Consider the following 18038-nt stretch of genomic DNA (forward strand, 5'->3'; position numbering starts at 1 on the left):
ACCCACTGAGCCACCCGGGAGCCCCTACTACAAAAGATTTTTTAACTCAACAAACCATGCAGTTAAACTGATGCATTTTCTTTTATGTAAAGCATGCCTGTATAAAAATAATTTGACGACAAATTTAAAACAAATAAACACAGAGGTTGGAAAAATATGCTGTGTGTAATGTGGTCTTAATTTTAGTTTTTAAATGTATACATTCATAGAAAAAAGACTGGAAGGAATCTGGGAAAAGCTTCATTGTCATCCTCTCTGGGTCTTTCCTGTGTTGAGCAGACAGAACTTTTAATATGGAAAAAGTGTGACTTTTACACAAAATATGTTCTTGCACAAATGAGCATTTGCCAGGCATGGGGTGAGAACACACTCGTGCCCTCGTCTGAAGCACACCCAAGCCCACACCTCTCCCGCAGTGCTGTTTAAATACTGTTGGCAGCCTGGGTCATCCTTGTGGGGGATGCAGCACAGGGTCCACTGTAGTTGAAAAAAAAAAAAAAGGATTCTTAGATAATTTAAAGGTCAAGTCCACTCTGTGACTGTCTGAGACAGATTTCTCACCTTGGCATGGAGGCTGCTTTTGAGATCTGGGTCTTGGTACAAGTATCAGCTCCTGGGAAAGAGCTCTGCTGACCGCCCCCACCTACGGGACCCCCACCCCACCATCAGTATATCCCACCGCCCAGCCTCAGCCCTCCGCAGAGAACCTCGTCTCTATCTTGGGCTTCTCTTACTTCTCGTTTCTTGTTGCCCGCCTCCCTCAAATGGACCGTGAGCTCCACGAGGGCAGGAATCCAGCCTGGCCCACTCACTGCTGTATCCCCAAGACCTAGAACCGTGTCTGATACAAAGCAGGTGCTCGATAAACATCCTTTGGATGACTGGACCACCTGGCTACTGAGCGTTCAATGCTGACTCTGTACCCGGGACTTTACAAGCGTGATCTTAGGAGATCCTCAAGCATTCCTGATTTTACCAATGAGGATCCTGAGTCACGGAGAGCTTCTGCGGCTTACCCAAGGCCACACAGCGAGTGAGGGACAGTGCACGGATTTGGGTCCTGATCCGCCAACCCTCTGCTCTTTCCCTGTACTCCACTGCAGATCATCTACGACAACAGGTCAGAGGGAGGGTCAAGGGACCCCAGACAGGGAATCAGGAGCCCACAGTCTCCTCTCCTTGGGTGACAAAGGGCAACATTTCCCATTCATTCATTCATTCATTCCTGTGTGGCCTTGGGCAAGTCACTGAACTTCTCTGGGCTGCACTCCACATCTGTAAATGAGGATAATAGCACCTACCTCCTCTGATGAGAAATTACATGAATTAATATAGGTCAAGTGTTCAGGACAAGGCCTGGATGTGTCATTCGTCAATGGTGTCACTTCTTGGAGACACTCCCCAACCCCATGCATTTGACCTTGAGAGACAGAAACAATTGTCTTGAGAGCAAAGGAATGACTCAGCCAGGGCTTCAACACTGTCAGGTCGCTCCTTCCCCTCCCTTCTCCTCTGCTCCCTCTCTCTTCCCTTTCCCCCCTCATCTCTCCCCTCGGTGTCTCTCTGACTGGTGGGTCTATTCTCTCAGTCCAGTTGTCTAGACTGGGACAGATCCATGACAGGGAATCAGCCCCACCCTTTTTCCATGCCCCCATAGGAAGTAGTCATGCCCACCGGCCCATTTAGAGACTCCCAGGGAAGTCATCTGATTGGCTTGGCTTAGTCACAAATCCTTGCCCAGACCAGTTTTGTGCCTGGAGGAGTGGGATACAAGGAATGGCCCACCCTGGGCCACCCGTTCACTACTGGGCCAGAGTTAGACCAGAAAGTCTAACTAACCTCTTCACCTTGACCTAAAGAGAAGACAGAGCTATTAACCAATCCGCTCCAGGTTTCAAAGCTGAACCAGTACCCATGGAGGGGGATCATGGAGCAACAAAGCCCCAGATCACCCACACTGAGCCCCTGAGGACAGTGGTCTGACCGGCCAGGCCAGCTTCCCTATGGGGCACAGAGGATGAAGATGGCCAGGAGAAAGCGGGCAGCTGGATTCCCTCCCCAAGGCCCTGAGCCAGATAGGGAAGCTCCGAAGGCAGGGTGTCTGAGCCAAGCCGTGAGTCTGGGTCTGCCAAACACATGGGTGGGAAGGGCATTGGGAGAAGAGGGAAGGGAGCAGACTGTGGCTCAGAGGTGTGAGGCAGCATGGAGTGGAGAGGAAGCAGGGGCGCCTACCAGCAGAGGGTTGAGGAGGAACAGATCGACGGGGCCCCACCTCCCGGGTCTTGGCTGAACTCTGTCCTGGAGGCAGCAAGGAGTGGAGAGGTCAGGTCGGCCTTTGGAAAGCGGATTCCAGCGAGCCTGAAGCGATGAGTTTGAGCCTCTGTGGAGTCATTCCGGTGAGAGCTGGTGTTGTCTCAACAAAGCCAGGGGCTGCAGGGACAGAGAGGAGAGGTCGCGAATACCGAGCTGACAGAGCTTGACGTGGGTGGTGAGGAGAGAAGCATGAGGTGCCACTCCAGAGGCAGCGGGACCTGAGGGGACGTGACCTGGGACGTGACCCAGGCAGAGGCGCTGGAGGGAGTGGCAGATCTGTGAGGCTGGGCCTCAGTTTCCCCATCTGTAAAACGAGGAGGGTGGCCTGGGCCACCTCTAGGATTCATTGACATGGGATGTGGGTGTGCAGGTGAGTCCCATGACCCCCCGCTTTCCACTTCTACTCAAGCCCTTCCCAAAAGTGAGGTCCTGCTCTCCTACACAGGAAAAATTCTTTTGCTCCTGTTAGAAAGATGAGAGAGCTTAAAATTGGGTGGTACTTAAAATCGGCCCCATGAATTTGGGGCTGTTACAAGAAACCCAACTGTGGATCCCACGGTCATGGGAGCAATGCAAAGGAGATTCCCCTCAAAGCGCTAAAGAAGTGTGCAACATGGGGACACCTGGCTGGTTCAGTCAGTGAAGCTTTCGACTCTTGATTTCAGCTCATGATCTCAGGGTGGTAAGATGGAGCCCTGCATCAGGCTCCGTGCTGGGCATGGAGCCTGCTTAAGATTCTCTCTCTCCCTCTCCTGCTGTCCCTCCCCCCTTTCCCTTTATTTAAAAAAAAAAAAAAGTGTCCAATATGAAGAAGGATTATTATGCAACCCCATTTTTTAAAAAAGATTTTATTTATTTATTTGACAGACAGAGATCACAAGTAGCTAGAGAAGCCGGTAGAGAGAGAGAGGGAGAGGGAAGCAGGCTCCCCGCTGAGCAGAGAGCCCGATGTGGGGCTCCATCCCAGGACCCTGAGATCATGACCTGAGCCAAAGGCAGAGGCTTAACCCACTGAGCCACCCAGGCGCCCCACAAAACCCCATTTTTAATAAGAAAAGGCAACAAAGCCTCTAACATCTCGGAATGACATTTTATGCTTGCAGAGAACATTATTTTCTTAAAGAGCTTTCACAACTGTTATTAATCAAGAGACTTGTTCTTGAGTAAATTTTCTTTTTAAAGTAAGGTATTCCTTCTGTGAGGACTGGGGTCAGCGGGAACACCCCAGGGGGCAGAGGCTGTGTGTGTGCTGGAAGGAAGCCTCCTCTGCCTTCTTTCTTCCTGGGATTTCTACGAGGTGTCACCAGGGGGAGCCAAAGGCCCCAGAGGACGGCGGTCGTGCCAGGCTGCCCAGCTTCCCCACAGGGCGGAGAGGATGGGGAAGGCGGGGAGGTCGTGGGCAGCTGGATTCACTCCCCCAAACCCCATCACATAGCCAAAGAATCTTTAACCCCTCCCTGGAGCGATGCAAATTCTTGGTTAAGTGATGTCCGTCTTGTTTCTTTGTTCATTCGTTCAACAATCATTTCTTAGGCCCCGGGGGTGGGGATGGGGGGGTGGCGCTATGGCCCCAGATGCAGATGGGGTGTGAGCCCTGTTTTCAGAAACCCACAGTTTGGGAAGAGGCAGACGGGAAACCCAAGGTGAGTCTGACTCTGAGAGGGCAGCCCCCAGGTGTGTGGGAGCCCAGGGGAGCCCCTACACCTGGCGAGGGGACAGGATGAGGGCGTGTGCAGAGAAGGAGCGAGCTTTGTGGAGAAGAACACGAAGGGCTCCCGGCAGAGGCAAAGGTTCAGGGGTGCGAGAGCAGGGTGTTTGCATGAGGCTGGGACAGCTGCCAGCGCCTTGTTAGCTGCACGGAGCATTGAGGGTTTGCTTGGAAGGTGATAGGGAGCTATGGAGTGTTCCCTCCCAAAGTGACTGTCAGGCTCATCCCTGGGTCTCTCTTCTCCTAGTTCAGTTTCCAGAGGCTCTGAGATGCCCCTAGCCGGAGACCAGGCATACGTGTTCTCAGCCCACCAGCCAGGTGCACCTCACAGATACTGCCATCTCTGTGGGCAGCTTTCCCCCATGTCACTACCACTCAGGCGCAGGGCTTTACAGTTGGCAAGGTACTTCGAGAACACTCACTTCTCGGTCTCCACCTTCTTCAGTGGACCTTGGCCCTTCTCTTGACCACCAGGAAAATCTTCTCATACTTTGTAGCCAACTCTGGGGTCTAGGATGCTTCCCAAACCACCCCAGGAGTAGAAGTAAGCACCTGTCTCTCTATCGCTGTCTTTAGCGGGTTTGTGGGGACTTACACATGAGTACCTTCTCCATCCCCGTCTCCACTCCCGGGCTCCTCTGCACAGACCACAGTCTCCTGGAAGGTACCACCTTTGTCCATCTTCTCACCTTGCAGGAGGCAGGCTGGAGACAAGAACTTGGGATGGGTGAGAGCTGCCCTCAGATTGTGGGGGTCACAATCTGAAAAGATTGTGCATCCATTCCCTCCTTGATCTAGGGGGACAGAGCCTGCTGCTGTCAAGCTTGGAAGACACCTGGCCAAGGAACAGGCATTCAAAAGGCATTGTTTATGGTCAGTTAAAGCTCCCAAAAAGGACCTACCTCGTCATCAAACTCACATTGCTTGCCCTTGTCACTGATGCACAAGATACTGTGTGTTTCTAAGGGCACTTTCTCCCCCTCAAAACCCAAAACCACACAATTGGGAGGAGGACAAAATAAAGCCTATAAAGATAAGGGGGTCTTCCCAAATTAAACCACCAGTTAGGACTGACCATGCAGAGGGAAAGTCTTAGAGGAGGCAGAGAGAAGCACCTCCCTCCCATCCTGGACAGCCATACCTGGCCCTTTCCTGTCCCCCCATCTTGGGGACCCTTTGCCTCAGCCACCAGGCCAGTGCCATGAGCTATTTGTAATAGGACGTCAGGTTGGGAGTATGGGTGTCTGGATGCAGATTTAACTTTCCAGAACAGCAGTGATTGTCTACAGAAGGCCTTGTGAGAGTGTGTTCATGCATGTGTGTGTGTGTGTGTGTGTGTGAGATAGAGAGAGAGAGAGAACATGTGTCTGTATGCCTGAAGATGTGTGTTGGGAGGGGTGTGTGTGTGTGTGTGTGTGTGTGCGCGCGCGCGCACTCGCATGTGTGTTGGGGGCAGGGAAGGGAGCCAGTACGGAAAGGAAAGGCAGGCGCAGACCCAGCCGGGCAGAGTGGACAAAAAGAGGAAAGTCTTGTCTTTGAGCTGGGCCTGGAGAGCAGGAGAAGAAAAAAGAAGCTCTTATTGGTGGTTGTCAAGGAGATGGGCCTTGGGGTTTGCTGAACTTTCTTCCCTTAAAGCGTCCTGCCTGGGGCTGAGAGGGGCCATTTATTTCCAGCTGTGCCTCCTGGGCGGGGGGTCTGGGTTCAGGCCCAAAGGCCGGCAAGTGTCAGGTGTAGATCCCAGAGCAGGCGGAAGCAGTGTTTGGGTGGAAGGACCGTGATGTTCCTCCAGCCCCCAGCCCATCACCTGCCTGCCCAGGGCTGTCATTGCAGAGGCCCCCCCGCCCTGAATACTCAGAGCATCCAACTTGGCGGGCTAGGGGGTCAGCCCGCAGATGGGGTGCACCGTGGGCCGGGACTGCCTGCAAAGTGACATTGTCCGCCGTCAGGGAACTTTCTGGATGCGGATTCTGCGGCTGTTCTATGACAAGCACACTTACGAGCCATTGTCCTTTGGGGAGTGGTAAAAAGTTTGTTTTGAAAGTCGATTTTTAATCGAACCTCAGGATTTCTTTCCCTTCTTTCCCTTCTGGCTCATTCTGGCTGCAGGGCCCCCGCTGCGCACACAGTAGACTCTCAATAAACACCACCCCGCTGGGTGAGCGCACAATTCTGCTTTCAGCATTCCTATTTCTTCCACTACAAATGGATGTCTCCGGGCCTTTCTCGACCTCTGAGGGCCGCTAGGCAGGCCCCCTCCCCTCCCTAGAGTGTGCGTGCTGGAGAGATGGGAGTGCTGCCCCCGGAGGGGTTGGTCACCCTCGACGACTTCGACACGGCGGGCTGGGGGTAGGGGCCGGGGAAGGGAGCAGCCTCCGAGCGAGCCCGAGCCCGGCGGAGACTGTGCATCCCGCGGCCACCGGAGCGGGTCCCGGCCCCCACCCCACAACCTGCCGCCAGCTCCGAGGGGAGGGGGCGCCCCCGACGCCCGCGCCCGCCCCACCCCCCGCGGCCCGGCGGCCGGCGCCCATTGGCCGGCCGCGCGCAGAGCCCCGCCCCCGGCAGCCGCGGGCCAATGAGCGCACGGCTGTCAGCTCGTCAGCCGCGCCGGCTCGGTGGCTGGGAGCCCGAGCGGTGGCGGAGGAGCCAGCAGCCAGGAGCGCTCGCCGAGCGGCCGGTCGCAGGGGTCCCCGCGCCCCGCACGCCCGCACGCCCGGCCGGCACGGCCAGGCTCGCAGCGAGCATGGGCGCCGCGGCCGTGCGCTGGCACTTGTGCGTGCTGCTCGCCCTGGGCGCGCGCGGGCGGCTGGCGGGGGGCAGCGGGCTCCCAGGTAAGCCCCGAGCGGCCGGGCGGCGGGCGGCGGGCGCGGGGCGGCGGCGGGGTCCCGGGTGGGCCCCCGCCCCGCGCCGTCGAGGGGGCTGCAGCCCGCGCGGCCCCGCGCCCCGCCCCGCCTCTTCGCAAAGTAACTTCTGGGGCCGACGCCGGGCGCCCCCTCCCCGAAGCCCGGCGGCCCGGGGGTGGGGGGTGGGGGGCTCCGGGAACCCGGCCGGGCCGCAGCAGGGGCGGGACGGGCTGGGGCCCCCGGGAGAGGGAGTGCGAGGGCGGGAGGAAGAAAGAAAGCGCGACGACCGGCGGAGGGGAGCCCCGGCGCTCGGAGCGCAGGCGAGAGGGAGTGGGGACCCCGGAGCCCGACGGGCGCTCCCCCAGGGAAGAGGGGCGTGCGGGCGGAAGGAGGCCCAGAGGGGAGACGGAGAGGAGGGGAGCCGGGGCAAAGGACTGACCTAGAGAGAAAGGGGATGGGGGGAGGCGGTGGATCGAGGGACCGACGAACGGAAAAAGAGGCACGGAGGGAACACACAAAAGGACGCAGAAAGAATCCCAGAGAAAGACCGACACGGAGAGTAGGGAGAACCGAAGACCGGAGGGGAAGGAGGAAACCCAAGGGAGAGAGAAGGAGGCAAACGGGCAGCTGGAAGGAAAAACACAGATAAAGGGAGATGTGAGGCACGGACTAAGGGATGGGGAGAGAGAGAGATGAGCAGAGAAAGAGACGAGAAGACTGGGGGTGGGGGATAGGGAGGGAGCAAGACAGACGCATGGGAAAGACAGAAGGGGACGTGGCTGGAGAGGGACGGGCAGACAGACAGTCAGACAGGACTGGAGGGGCAGAGGGACTGACACAGAGCAAAGGAGATGGGTGGGAACCAGAGGGAGGGGAGCCGAAGCTTGGGACCGAGGGGAGGAGGCCCAGGAGAGGGAGGCAAGAGGCACTGAAGGAAGAAAGGGATCATCCCGGATCCCAAGCATTTGGGGCATGGTTTGGGCCGGGCAGAAGAGGCTAGCAGCGCAGGGGAAAGGGGCAGGATTTCACAGGAGCTCCCCAGCACCCTCTCCCCCCACCCTCCCACTCTCCTGGTTGTCTGGCAGGGGTGCTCCCACAAAGCGGGAAGCAGTGTCTCCTCCCACAGCTTGCTCCGGAGGAGTTTCCTCCCTCTCTCCTGGAGGGGTGTGGGGGGGGGGGTATCCTGCCTGCTTCTGCTGTCCTTGGCTTTCTCTGGACACCCCTCCCCCCAGCTACCATGCTGGGCTCCCCAAAGTCTGTGTTTGGTGGCATAGAAATCTATTCCTGGGAGTTGCTCCCTGAGGATGCCAGGCATTTAAACTCTTCCCGCAGCTGGAGCCCTTGGAGGCTGGGCCCTGCGGCCCTCAGCCCCCATCGTGGCTGTGGGTGTCTCTCTCAGACTTTAGGATCCTTTGCCCTTGTTTGGCTATTTGAACGTGTGCCTCTCTCTACCTCTCTGTCCCTCCTCAGTGTGTGTCCCACTCCCTGAAAGCCTTGTGCTGTGACACAAACCAGTCAAAGCAAGCAGCAGGAGGCCAAGGAAGGGCTGGGCTGCCCTCTGGAGGGAGTCCCCAGCCCTGGGCAGGGAGCAAGGTCAGACCAGGGGAACAAATGGCCTTGGCTCCTCTCCCTCTCCCCAGCCCCTACCTAAAGACATGTTTAGAAGATGTGTGGGGAGGTGTTCTCCGCCCCCCCACCCCGCACCAGTCCCATGGCTAAGGTTCATCCCTTTCCCTTCCCACGAGGTTACCTGCCTGGGTCAAAGATTAGGGATACGGGGCAAAAGGGGCTCCAGAACTCCAGGCAGTTTCCCTTCCCTCATTTCTGTGCACTGACCCTTGGGATGTGCATCTGTGGCCCGTTTTCCCTGCTGGTCCTATCCTAGAAGTGGCCCTAGGCCTCCCCAGTGGAAGGATGCAGACTGGCCCTCCCTGGCCTTTGGCTTCCTGCTCTGGAGGCCGGGCTCAGCCTGCGTGGGGGTGGCCTGTGTTGGCACTTCCCCAGAAGGGGATGCTCTGCTGGTCTGACATTCCCACTGGTCCCTGACCATTTGGTGGCTGGCTCTGGCCCGTTCCTGGCTCCTGTTCCACCTTCCTTGGGGCAGCTGTAGAGGACGGGCTGCTGACCTGATCAGATACGACCACCCTGAAAAGTGGCACCACCTGCTGTGTGTGCGTGTGTGCGTGTGTTTGTGTGTGTGCATGCATGTGTATGTGCGTGTGTGTGTGTGCGTGTGCGTGCCTGTGGCGGGAACTTTTGCTCTTAGGCTCCTTGTTGATGCCTCTCTTCCTTGGTGGGAGGCTGCGGCCCTTAGACACTTAGAGAGGAGCTTTGTTCTTTTAGAGAGACCCCCCCACACACACAGATTTAGAACCCTGATGCCAGCCAGGGGAGTAATTCAGATCGGACAGTCTTGAGAACCAGACAGTTTAGGGGAAGGCTGGGGTCAGGAAGAGAGGAGGTCTCTCCAGCACTTCCCCAGCCTTGCCCTTGGGTGACTGCCTTTGGAGTAGCTGCTGAGGATTGCCTGTGCTGCCCGTCTGGGCCTTCTCTCTGTCATCCCTCTGTATTTTATTCGTGGCTAGCTGGAAGTAACACGGCCCATAGAAAGCTCTGGATCTGAGCTCTAGTCTCTGCCCCTCATGAGCTACTGACCTACACCAGACCTCTCTGGGCCTCAGTTTTCTCATCTGTAACCCAGATTATAACTAAAGTTCTTCTGGCTGTGCTATCCCGTGTCCCGAGGGTCCTTTTCCCTGTTTGAGCTCCGTGCTATGTGTGTGTATGTGGAAGAGAGTGAGAGAGAGAGACAGAAACTCAAGATCTATCTTGCTCTACTTCGGCCAACAGCTATTCCAGACCGAAGGTGTGAGTGTGCGAGTTAGGATGGGAGGTGGGGAGTGCCAGGAGCCCTCAAAACCTAGACTGAACTTGAGTTTGGAATTTGGGATCTGAGAGCCAGGTCGTAGGTGTCTAATGTGGAGAGGAGAGAGGATGGGGAGGTCAGGACCCCGGGTGAGCTGGGTCAGCCCTGCTGAGGGTGTGGCTCTGTGGTTGGCCGCTGCAGTCTGAGGCCTGGAAACTGGGTGAAGAATCCTCGATTTCCACAGCCTTGGGGCTGAGCGGGGTGAGATCACCCACCCTGGGCCTCCTGGCTTGGCCGCTGCTCTGGGCTCCATTCGAGCCTTGGTTTCCCACCCCCGCCCCGCCCCCACTGTAACCCAAAGGGGATAGATTTAAATTCCTCCAAGGCCCTTCTGGCTCTGAATTCTAGAATAAGGAGAGTGGAGGAGGGATGGTGCTTGTCGGGAGAGCGAGACACACAGAGAGGCTTTCCTGGCGGTGCTCTTAAGCCTCGGTTTTGTCATCTCTTCCGCGGGAGTAATGGATCAACTTGATAGGACCGTCGTGAAAATTAAATGGGAGGCCACGTTCAGGGGGCATTGGGTCTGCCACAGAGTAGCTGCCCCCAAAATGCTACCAGTCACCACTCGTCACGCCGGGTTGTCGTGTGATGGCTATTACTGTTAATTACCCCAGCGATCAACGGAAGGTAGAGGGCAGAAGGAGCTCCCTGCCCCCCAGCCACCGCGGTCTGCCCCTCCAACCCCCTCCGACCCCCTCCGACCGGACCACATCTCACCAGTTGTTTCCCCCACCCACCCCAGGGCCAGCCGACGTGGACGAGTGCTCGGAGGGCACAGATGACTGCCACATCGATGCCATCTGCCAGAACACACCCAAGTCCTACAAATGTCTCTGCAAGCCGGGCTACAAAGGGGAAGGCAGGCAGTGTGAAGGTGAGCCCAGCCTGGCCCTCCTGGCCGGACCCCGGGGCCGATGCCCACCCCGTGGTGTGCCAGCAGCACAGGCCTCCCTCGGCCGTGGGAGGGAGCCGGGGGCTTCTTGGGAAGCTAAGCTGCTTCCCTGGAGGGAGGAATCTGGAGTCACAGGGTACTTGACTCACCTGGGAATTGAAACTTTTGTTTTATTTTAAATGAGATGAAGTGTTGACTGGCACGTTCATCCTTCTTGTCTCTGGCTACATGTGGGGTAAAGGCCTGGGGTAACCCTCCCCAGGTCCCTAACTTCGAAACCACCCACCCCACCCCATGTGGCTGTAGCTTCCCCAAAGGACCTGCTTAGTAGCCAGCCACAGCTTTTGTGGGCTGGCTCAGGTACGAGAGCTTGGGCGAAGACATACATCTGTGCCATGTCTGTCTGTCTGTCTGTCTGCCAGCCTTTCTTCCCTGCACCTGGGATTTGGGTTTGACTATCTGGTGCTGGAAACTCCCTCCCTGGCAAGCTGAAAGTCAGAGAGAGAGGAGCAGCCTTGGCTGTCCTTGAAAGCAGGACTCCCCAGGCGGGATGGAACTCATGGGAGCATGTGTCAGGGAGGGACTGTGTGGCCATTCTGTGTTGCTCTGGAGAACCCCATCATCAGGGAGCTGGAAGCCGCTCTCTCTGTGTCCCGCATGCATACCTGGCTGAGAATCATTGCTCCGAATCTTCCCTGTCTGTCTCCACTTTGCAGATGAGGAAAGCTGAGGCCCCAAGAGAAACAAGCCCCCAGGTCCCACAGGGCATGGCGAGTACTGAACCCCAGGACCCTGGACTCCCCCTCCATGGCTCCCTAGCTTCTTGTTTGCTTCTCCCCATGCCCTGCCAGCTTACTTTCGCAAAGCACGAAATTCTATTAAGTAAACGACCCATGAGAGTGTGATGGGGGCCCGTTCCTTCTCTTTAAAGCTTTGCAGGCGCTGGAGCTTTTGGGAGATGCAGATATGCCTTCTTGGAACGCTGACATGATTCATCCATCTCACTTGCTGGTGTCTCTTAGGGCTGAGTGCTGGGCAGTTGGCAGTGGTCTGGATCGTGCCTGGTTTGGCCACATCTCTGGCCTTGATTGGGGCCCAGAAGCCTGAGTGGGGAGCTGGCGCATACCCACAGACCTCTGGAAGAAGGCCTGGCTGGAGTCAGGTAGACCAGGTCATGAGCAAAGAGCCTGGTGGCACGGGCTGGCCCCCCTGCTGGCAGGGCCTGGAGGTTCCAAGTGGCACATGTGAGGCTCTAACGTGGCCGTTTTCTGACTCTCTGCTCCCTGCTCCAGGCCCAGTGCTCTGACAAGGGAGGGCCAAGGGCAGCCCTCTATCTCTGCTTGTTTAAGCCACTGACCCAGCCTGTTCCTACTCCAGCCCAGCTCCTTAGGGTCCCTTCTGCTGTCCCCAGGCCTGGAGGCCCACACTTTTTCTTCTGCCTGTTTCCCTGACGTCCTCCAGAGTCCAGCTTTAGCTCTCCACTCTGCCTGAGCCCAGGCTGGGGGTTAGACTCGCTGGCTCAGGGTAAGAATGAGAAAGGCGGAGGCTTGTGAATGTGCCTCTGGAAATGCCAGGGGCCTCCATGTCTCGCTAGTCTGGCTCTGGCTTCTGCCCCTCACTTCCTGAAACCCCAAATGGCCCTCGTGTCCTGGCCGCACACCTACACACCAGGCCGCTCCATGTTTCTGAGCCTCAGCACAGGTCTTCCCCTTACCAGGAGCTCCTTTTCTACCTTTTGTGTCCTGGCCAATTCCTAATCAGGCTTTAGATTTGCCTCTTCTGGGAAGCCTTCCTTGATACCTCTGCTTCTACACAGTTACACACACACACACACACACACAGCCACATTGAGTGCTTTTCTCCATCATAACACTTCTTTTTTTTTTTTTTTAAAGATTTATTTCTTTTGGGGGGAAGTAGAGGGAGTGAAAATGTCAAGCAGACTCCATCCTGAGCACAGAGCCAGATGGGGGTGAGGGGGGAAGTGATCTCATGACCCCGAGATTATGACCTGAGCTTTGAAAACAAGAGTCAGACCCTTAACTGACTGCACCACCCTGTTCCCCCCCACTCAGAGCACTTCCACCTTTGGATATAATTATGTGTCTTGTTCTCCCGCTGAACAGTGAGCCCACTTGAGGGCTGGCGATGGGCTCAGCGTTGAGGCCCACCACACAGCAGCTGTCCAACTTGGGTTCACAGTGAGCGCCCAAACTGCCTTTCAGGCTTGTCCTCATCTTCCCCGCTCTGGGGGGCAGAGCCTGGCGTAGCATGGGTGTGCAGAAAATGTTTAGTCTGAGTTGGCTCTCTTTTGCCCAGACTGGAGTTCCCTGGAGGTGAGGAGCCACATAGATAGAAACTGCCCACAGAGGGGCTGTGCGGGCAGCAGGGAAGGGGGTGTGCTGGGGCCGTGGGAGGACCTGCTCTGGTCACAATGTCCTCTCCACCCTGTCTAATGGCAGAGGAAAGCAAGAACGGGCCCAGCCTCTGGGCGGGAATCTGGGTTGCAGCCCACCTTCGACGTGAAAGTCTAGGTGATCGTTTGCCCTCCCAAGCCTCGGTTTCTCCTTTGGTTGTATGGCCCCAAATACCCCTCACCGTAAGCCTTCCTGAAGATGGAATGAAATGCCAAGTGGTGAACCCCAAGGCTGCCCGTCATGGTGCCCGGCTCGTGATAGGCACTCAGGGTAGAGTATGAGCTCAGTACACAGTTGACAGTGGCATTGTTGTCACTGTCACCCTCTCTGTCTTATGTTCTCACCACCTCTCACTGTAGCTGCTGGCTGGCAGAGGTGGTGTGAATAGACTCATTTAATGATGACTTCAATGGTGAAGACCTTTGAAAATGGTTCCGTGCAGCCCACCTCGGGCGATAATGACAGTGCAACCCAGCCCTTCTCCTTGAGGAGCTCTGGATCTGGGTCAGGCTGCATGAGCTGAAATTACACATCCATAGAAATTCTTAATCAACAGGGTCCTATGGGTGGTTAAGTCATTACCTGTGGAGTCGCCCTGTTAACAGTATGGAGACTGGGGTGCCCAGGGGTGGGGGGGGTGCCTCAGTCGTTAAGCATCTGCCTACAGGTCAGGTCATGACCCCAGGGTCCTGGGATCGAGCCCCACATTGGGCTCCCTGCTGAGCAGGGAGCCTGCTTCTCCCTCTGCCCCACTCACTACTCGTGTTCTTTCTCTTTTCTCTCTCTCTCTGAAATAAAGTATAAAATAAAATCTTTTAAAAAAGAAAAGTATGGAGACTAGTGGTCAAGAACTAAGAGGACACCATTTGGCCACTCACTCCCTATACCTTCTGTAAGGGTTTCTGGGGACCTGAGTGGATACTGTTCCACTGGCACTGAGGTTTTTCTCACCCATAAGGACAGGCATCAGTCAGAATTAATGGAGCCCACTGGAGTGTTCCCTCATGGGCCATAATATCCCCTACCAACTCCCCCAGGAGGACCACACAGAGATTTCTGGAGGCTTTGAAGTCTGGAGGGGCTGGCAGATCACGTGCAGTGGTAGCCTGAAGGAGCTTGGAGGTCATCCAGATGTTCATTCACCTCCTTGGTTTACAGATGGGGAAATGGAGGCCTGAGGAGGCAGGGATCTTGTTGGGGTTGGGACCAAAGCCCAGGTCTGGTAGGCCCAGTTCTCATACTGCTGTCTGTGGCTCTCTGCTCTGGGAAGTGGGATAGATGGTCAGGAGGCCATTGGGCACAGTGATCAAAGCATGGACTCTGGACCCAGATGTCTTGGGTTCACATCCTGCCCATGTAGACCGTACAGGTTACTCGACTCCATTTGTCTATATAATAGAGGTAACAAAAATATCTACTTCACAGAGATAGTGTGAGAATTAGGTGGGGTAACTTGCATAAAGCATTTGAACATAGCCTGGTACTTAGGACACATTGTGTGAGCTTTACCTGCTGTTCCTGTGATGATGGTGGTCATGGTGGTGGTGACAGTGGTGATGGTGATGATGGTGATGATGGTGATGGTGGTGGTGATGATGGTGGTGATGATGGTGTTGGTTGTGATGATAGTGATGATGTTGATGGTGATGGTGGGATGATGTGATGATGGTGGTGATGGTGATGTTGGTGGTGATGATGTGATGGTGATGATGATGGTGATGGTGGTGATGGTGGTGATGGTGATGATGGTGATGATGGTGTTGATGATGGTGGTGGTGATGATGTTGACGGTGATGGTGGCGATAATGGTGGTGATGGTGGCGGTGATGATGGTGATGGTGGTGATGATGGCAATGATGGTGATATTGATCGTTGTCATCATGTTGATGTTGATGCCTCATGATAATGTTGGTCATAATGTTGTTCAATATATGAAAAGGGGTAAAACTTTTTCTTTTTCCAACAGTTGCTGGGATCTAAAATGGCTAGGAAATGGGAATGGGGTGTTCTGGCTCATGGACTATTCAGATAAGCCATATGCGTATGTCCATATCCCCATAGAGATGTACAGACACATTGGCCATTCACAAATGACCATTCACAAAAAAGGCATGATAAAAATTCCAAGGGACAGAAGGCCTTCCTTTGCTCCATGAAACCTACTGTTGGCTGGCAAACAGCCTGCCCCATTCTGCCAGAGCAGACACCAGTAATCGATCACAGCCCCCTCCAGGCAGCAATTTCCACCTTAGAGGAAACCCATTTCCTTCCCCAGGCCCTTTCATCCCAGGTGCTGAGCCGGTGTGGGGCTGTGTGGAGGCTGGGGTTGGAGTCTTGGGGGAGTGAGCATCCCATTCTGCAAATCTGATAGACTTTGCCACTCACTGTGATAAGCACAGAGGACAGATTCTCCACAAAGTGTGCCCAGAGAACATGGCTTCCACAAGCTCACTAGTTCTTCACAGCAAATGGACCCAGGTTATGGGAACCCCTGCGAGGGGCCAACTGAGCCTCTCATACCCTTAACTGCTTCACCCCGAAGCTGCTGCTGGTTATGAAACCCCTTTAGCAAAGCCAGCAGCTTAGGCAGCCTGTCCCCCTCCAAGGAAACTGTCCAAGGACAGTTTCTCATCACTGTTTCAAGGCCATCTTGCCACGTGGCCAGTGCACGTGTGACGATGAGCAGGCTTCCACACAGGGGGCTTGCCGTCACCAGGCTGAGGTGCCTCAGAGGGTTCCAAAAGGCTCCAGGCAAGGCTTGGGAAAAATCTGTGTTTTCTTGATGATATGTGTCTTGAAAGATCCTGAAGTGACTCCAGGTATGCTCATGGACGTGCGTAGTTAGAAGGAACTGGAAGGGGTGTCCAGGGGAGCCCCCACGCTCTACAGATGACCAGCACTCTCTGTCACCCTCCCCTCCCACACACCCCTAGCTTGTGTCCATGCGTCTCTGCATTTATGTTTCCCTGTGTCTCCTCCCGCAATGTGGGCTCTTCAAGGACAGTGTTTGTGACATGTTCTGCTCCATCCCCTGGAAGCCAATGCTGGGCTGGCCCAGAATTTGGAAAGCATCTGTTGAGTGAAAGGGTGGAGGGTGAGTTTCAGCAGTTACTTCTTAAAGGAAGCCTTCCATGCTGCCCATGTTAGCTGTGAGCATCCCTCCTTCAGAGCGCCTGTGACACTGGGTTGCAATGACCCACATGACTTCATTTAGGGCTGGGTCCAGAGCAAGCGTCAGTGGGTAGTGAGTGATCATTATAAATCCCAGGAACACCAGGAAAAGTCTCGCAGAGCCTCCAGCTTCTGGGGGGGTTTATAGGTAAGGAAGCTGAGGCCTGACAAGAGAAGGGGTTAGTGTGAGAACATCTGGTGTAGGCCAGTGGCAGAGTGAGGTTGGGGTACTTGGACTGAGGGAGGTCAATCTCTGGCCAGGTCACCCCGCTGAGAAGCTGCAGGGCCAAGACCCAACCCTAGGCACCCATGGGGTCCTGGCCATGGCACAGGCCCCCAGCAGCCTGTCTGAACAAAGTGGGAAGAGTTCCTTAGCTCTGGAGTCAGAAGAGACTGCAGAGACCATTTCCTTTATTCATATCGCCCCTTGCTGCCACCAGCTCATCTGAGGCAGGCTCTATGAATGCGAGTTGCAGGAAGCACACCACCCATCCATGTAGCTGAGAGAGGACATCCCTCAGGCTGAGCCCGGCACTCAGCTAATGCCTTTGAGCTGCTGTCATTCTCAGCCTTTCCCTCCCTGACCATACCATAGCATCACTCATTTTTTGATTCCTCAAACTTGCCAGCTCCTTCCTACCACAGGACCTTTGCACATTCTATTTCCCTGCCTCTTTTCAATAAGCCACGCCTATGCTTCCCCCAGCTCTCCATACCCTTATGCTGGCCTCCTGGTCTGAATTAGTCAGGCCTGTTTTTGCTCCTTTGGCTAAGGGGGCAAGCCAGGGACGAGGAGGGGGCATTTCATCCCTTTTAAATGCTTCAACTCATTTAACCTTAATTGCTTTGTTTTCATAGACATTTGCTAAGGAAAAGGACCAAATTATAGCTTGAATTGGGTCTTACTAATCTTAATTAAAAGCTCTCGTTTATAATCAGGACCAGGCCCCAAACGAGGAGCAAACCACCCTCAAATGGTTTGTTTAAATAACTAAGACCCTCTTGATAATCACTGTTTAGTCTGAACCAGCAGTGTACATCACCCCTTCTATGTGTACTTAATTTTTTAGACTTATTTATTCAAGTCGTTTATTCCACTTGCAAGTTCCAACTCGGGCCTTTTCCAGAATGCTATAATTAAAACTCTTGGGGGAAATAACCTTTTGTTTTGGCCACAGAATATCAAATATATTATTTTCCCCTTTTTTTATGCAAAGTGGAAAAAATGACAACCTGTGGGCATCAGAGATCACAAATTAGCGTGTATGTAATGAAAGTAAATAGCCACTTCCTGAATTTTATATCCCCACCGCCTCCCTGTCAGTCACTGAAGTCAGGTAGATTACAGGGCATGGTATTAGGCATTTTAACAAAACTCCTAATAACAAACCCGGTGATCTGTTTAGTTTAAGATCAGAAACTTAAAAAAAAAAAAAAAAACCCACAGAAAACTTGAAACCAATTGGCCTTTTTAGGGAATAACCTCTACAACCTTATTAAGTCACTTTCCTCATTATTATTGCACACTTTATTGAAACTCCAGATAAAAATCTGCTTTTTGGGAGGCCAGGAAAGGCAGTAGGAGGTGGGCTGCAGGGGTGGGGGAGTGGAGGGGAAATTCTTCTTCAAGTCTTAAAACGTGCAATTATACATGCTAACGTGTGAGCCCCACTGAAGATGAAAGCCCTCTAGTCCAGCAGACCAGCAGGCAGGAAGAAGTCAAATGTGACTTAAAATTCCAAGTTGCTGTCAGCTAGCAATTAGATGGCGT

The 18038-nt window shown here is 54.7% G+C and overlaps 1 protein-coding gene across 2 annotated transcripts in view; it reads left to right on the forward strand.

Moving 5' to 3' along the window:
• The first annotated feature begins 6637 nt into the window (after positions 1–6637).
• The window catches only part of SCUBE1 (signal peptide, CUB domain and EGF like domain containing 1), a 138177-nt gene continuing 126776 nt past the window's right edge, over positions 6638–18038 (forward strand). For both annotated transcript variants that reach the window (XM_045083742.1, XM_045083743.1), the window contains exons 1-2: positions 6638–6849; positions 10530–10661. In XM_045083742.1, coding sequence (XP_044939677.1) covers positions 6762–6849; positions 10530–10661 — 220 coding nt within the window. In that variant the 5' untranslated portion in view covers positions 6638–6761. The remainder of the gene's footprint in view (positions 6850–10529; positions 10662–18038) is intronic.

Source organism: Mustela putorius, unplaced genomic scaffold (genome assembly GCF_011764305.1).
Source record: "Mustela putorius furo isolate JIRA1106 unplaced genomic scaffold, ASM1176430v1.1 tig00000738_pilon_pilon_pilon, whole genome shotgun sequence".
NCBI classification, from domain to species: Eukaryota; Metazoa; Chordata; class Mammalia; order Carnivora; family Mustelidae; genus Mustela; species Mustela putorius.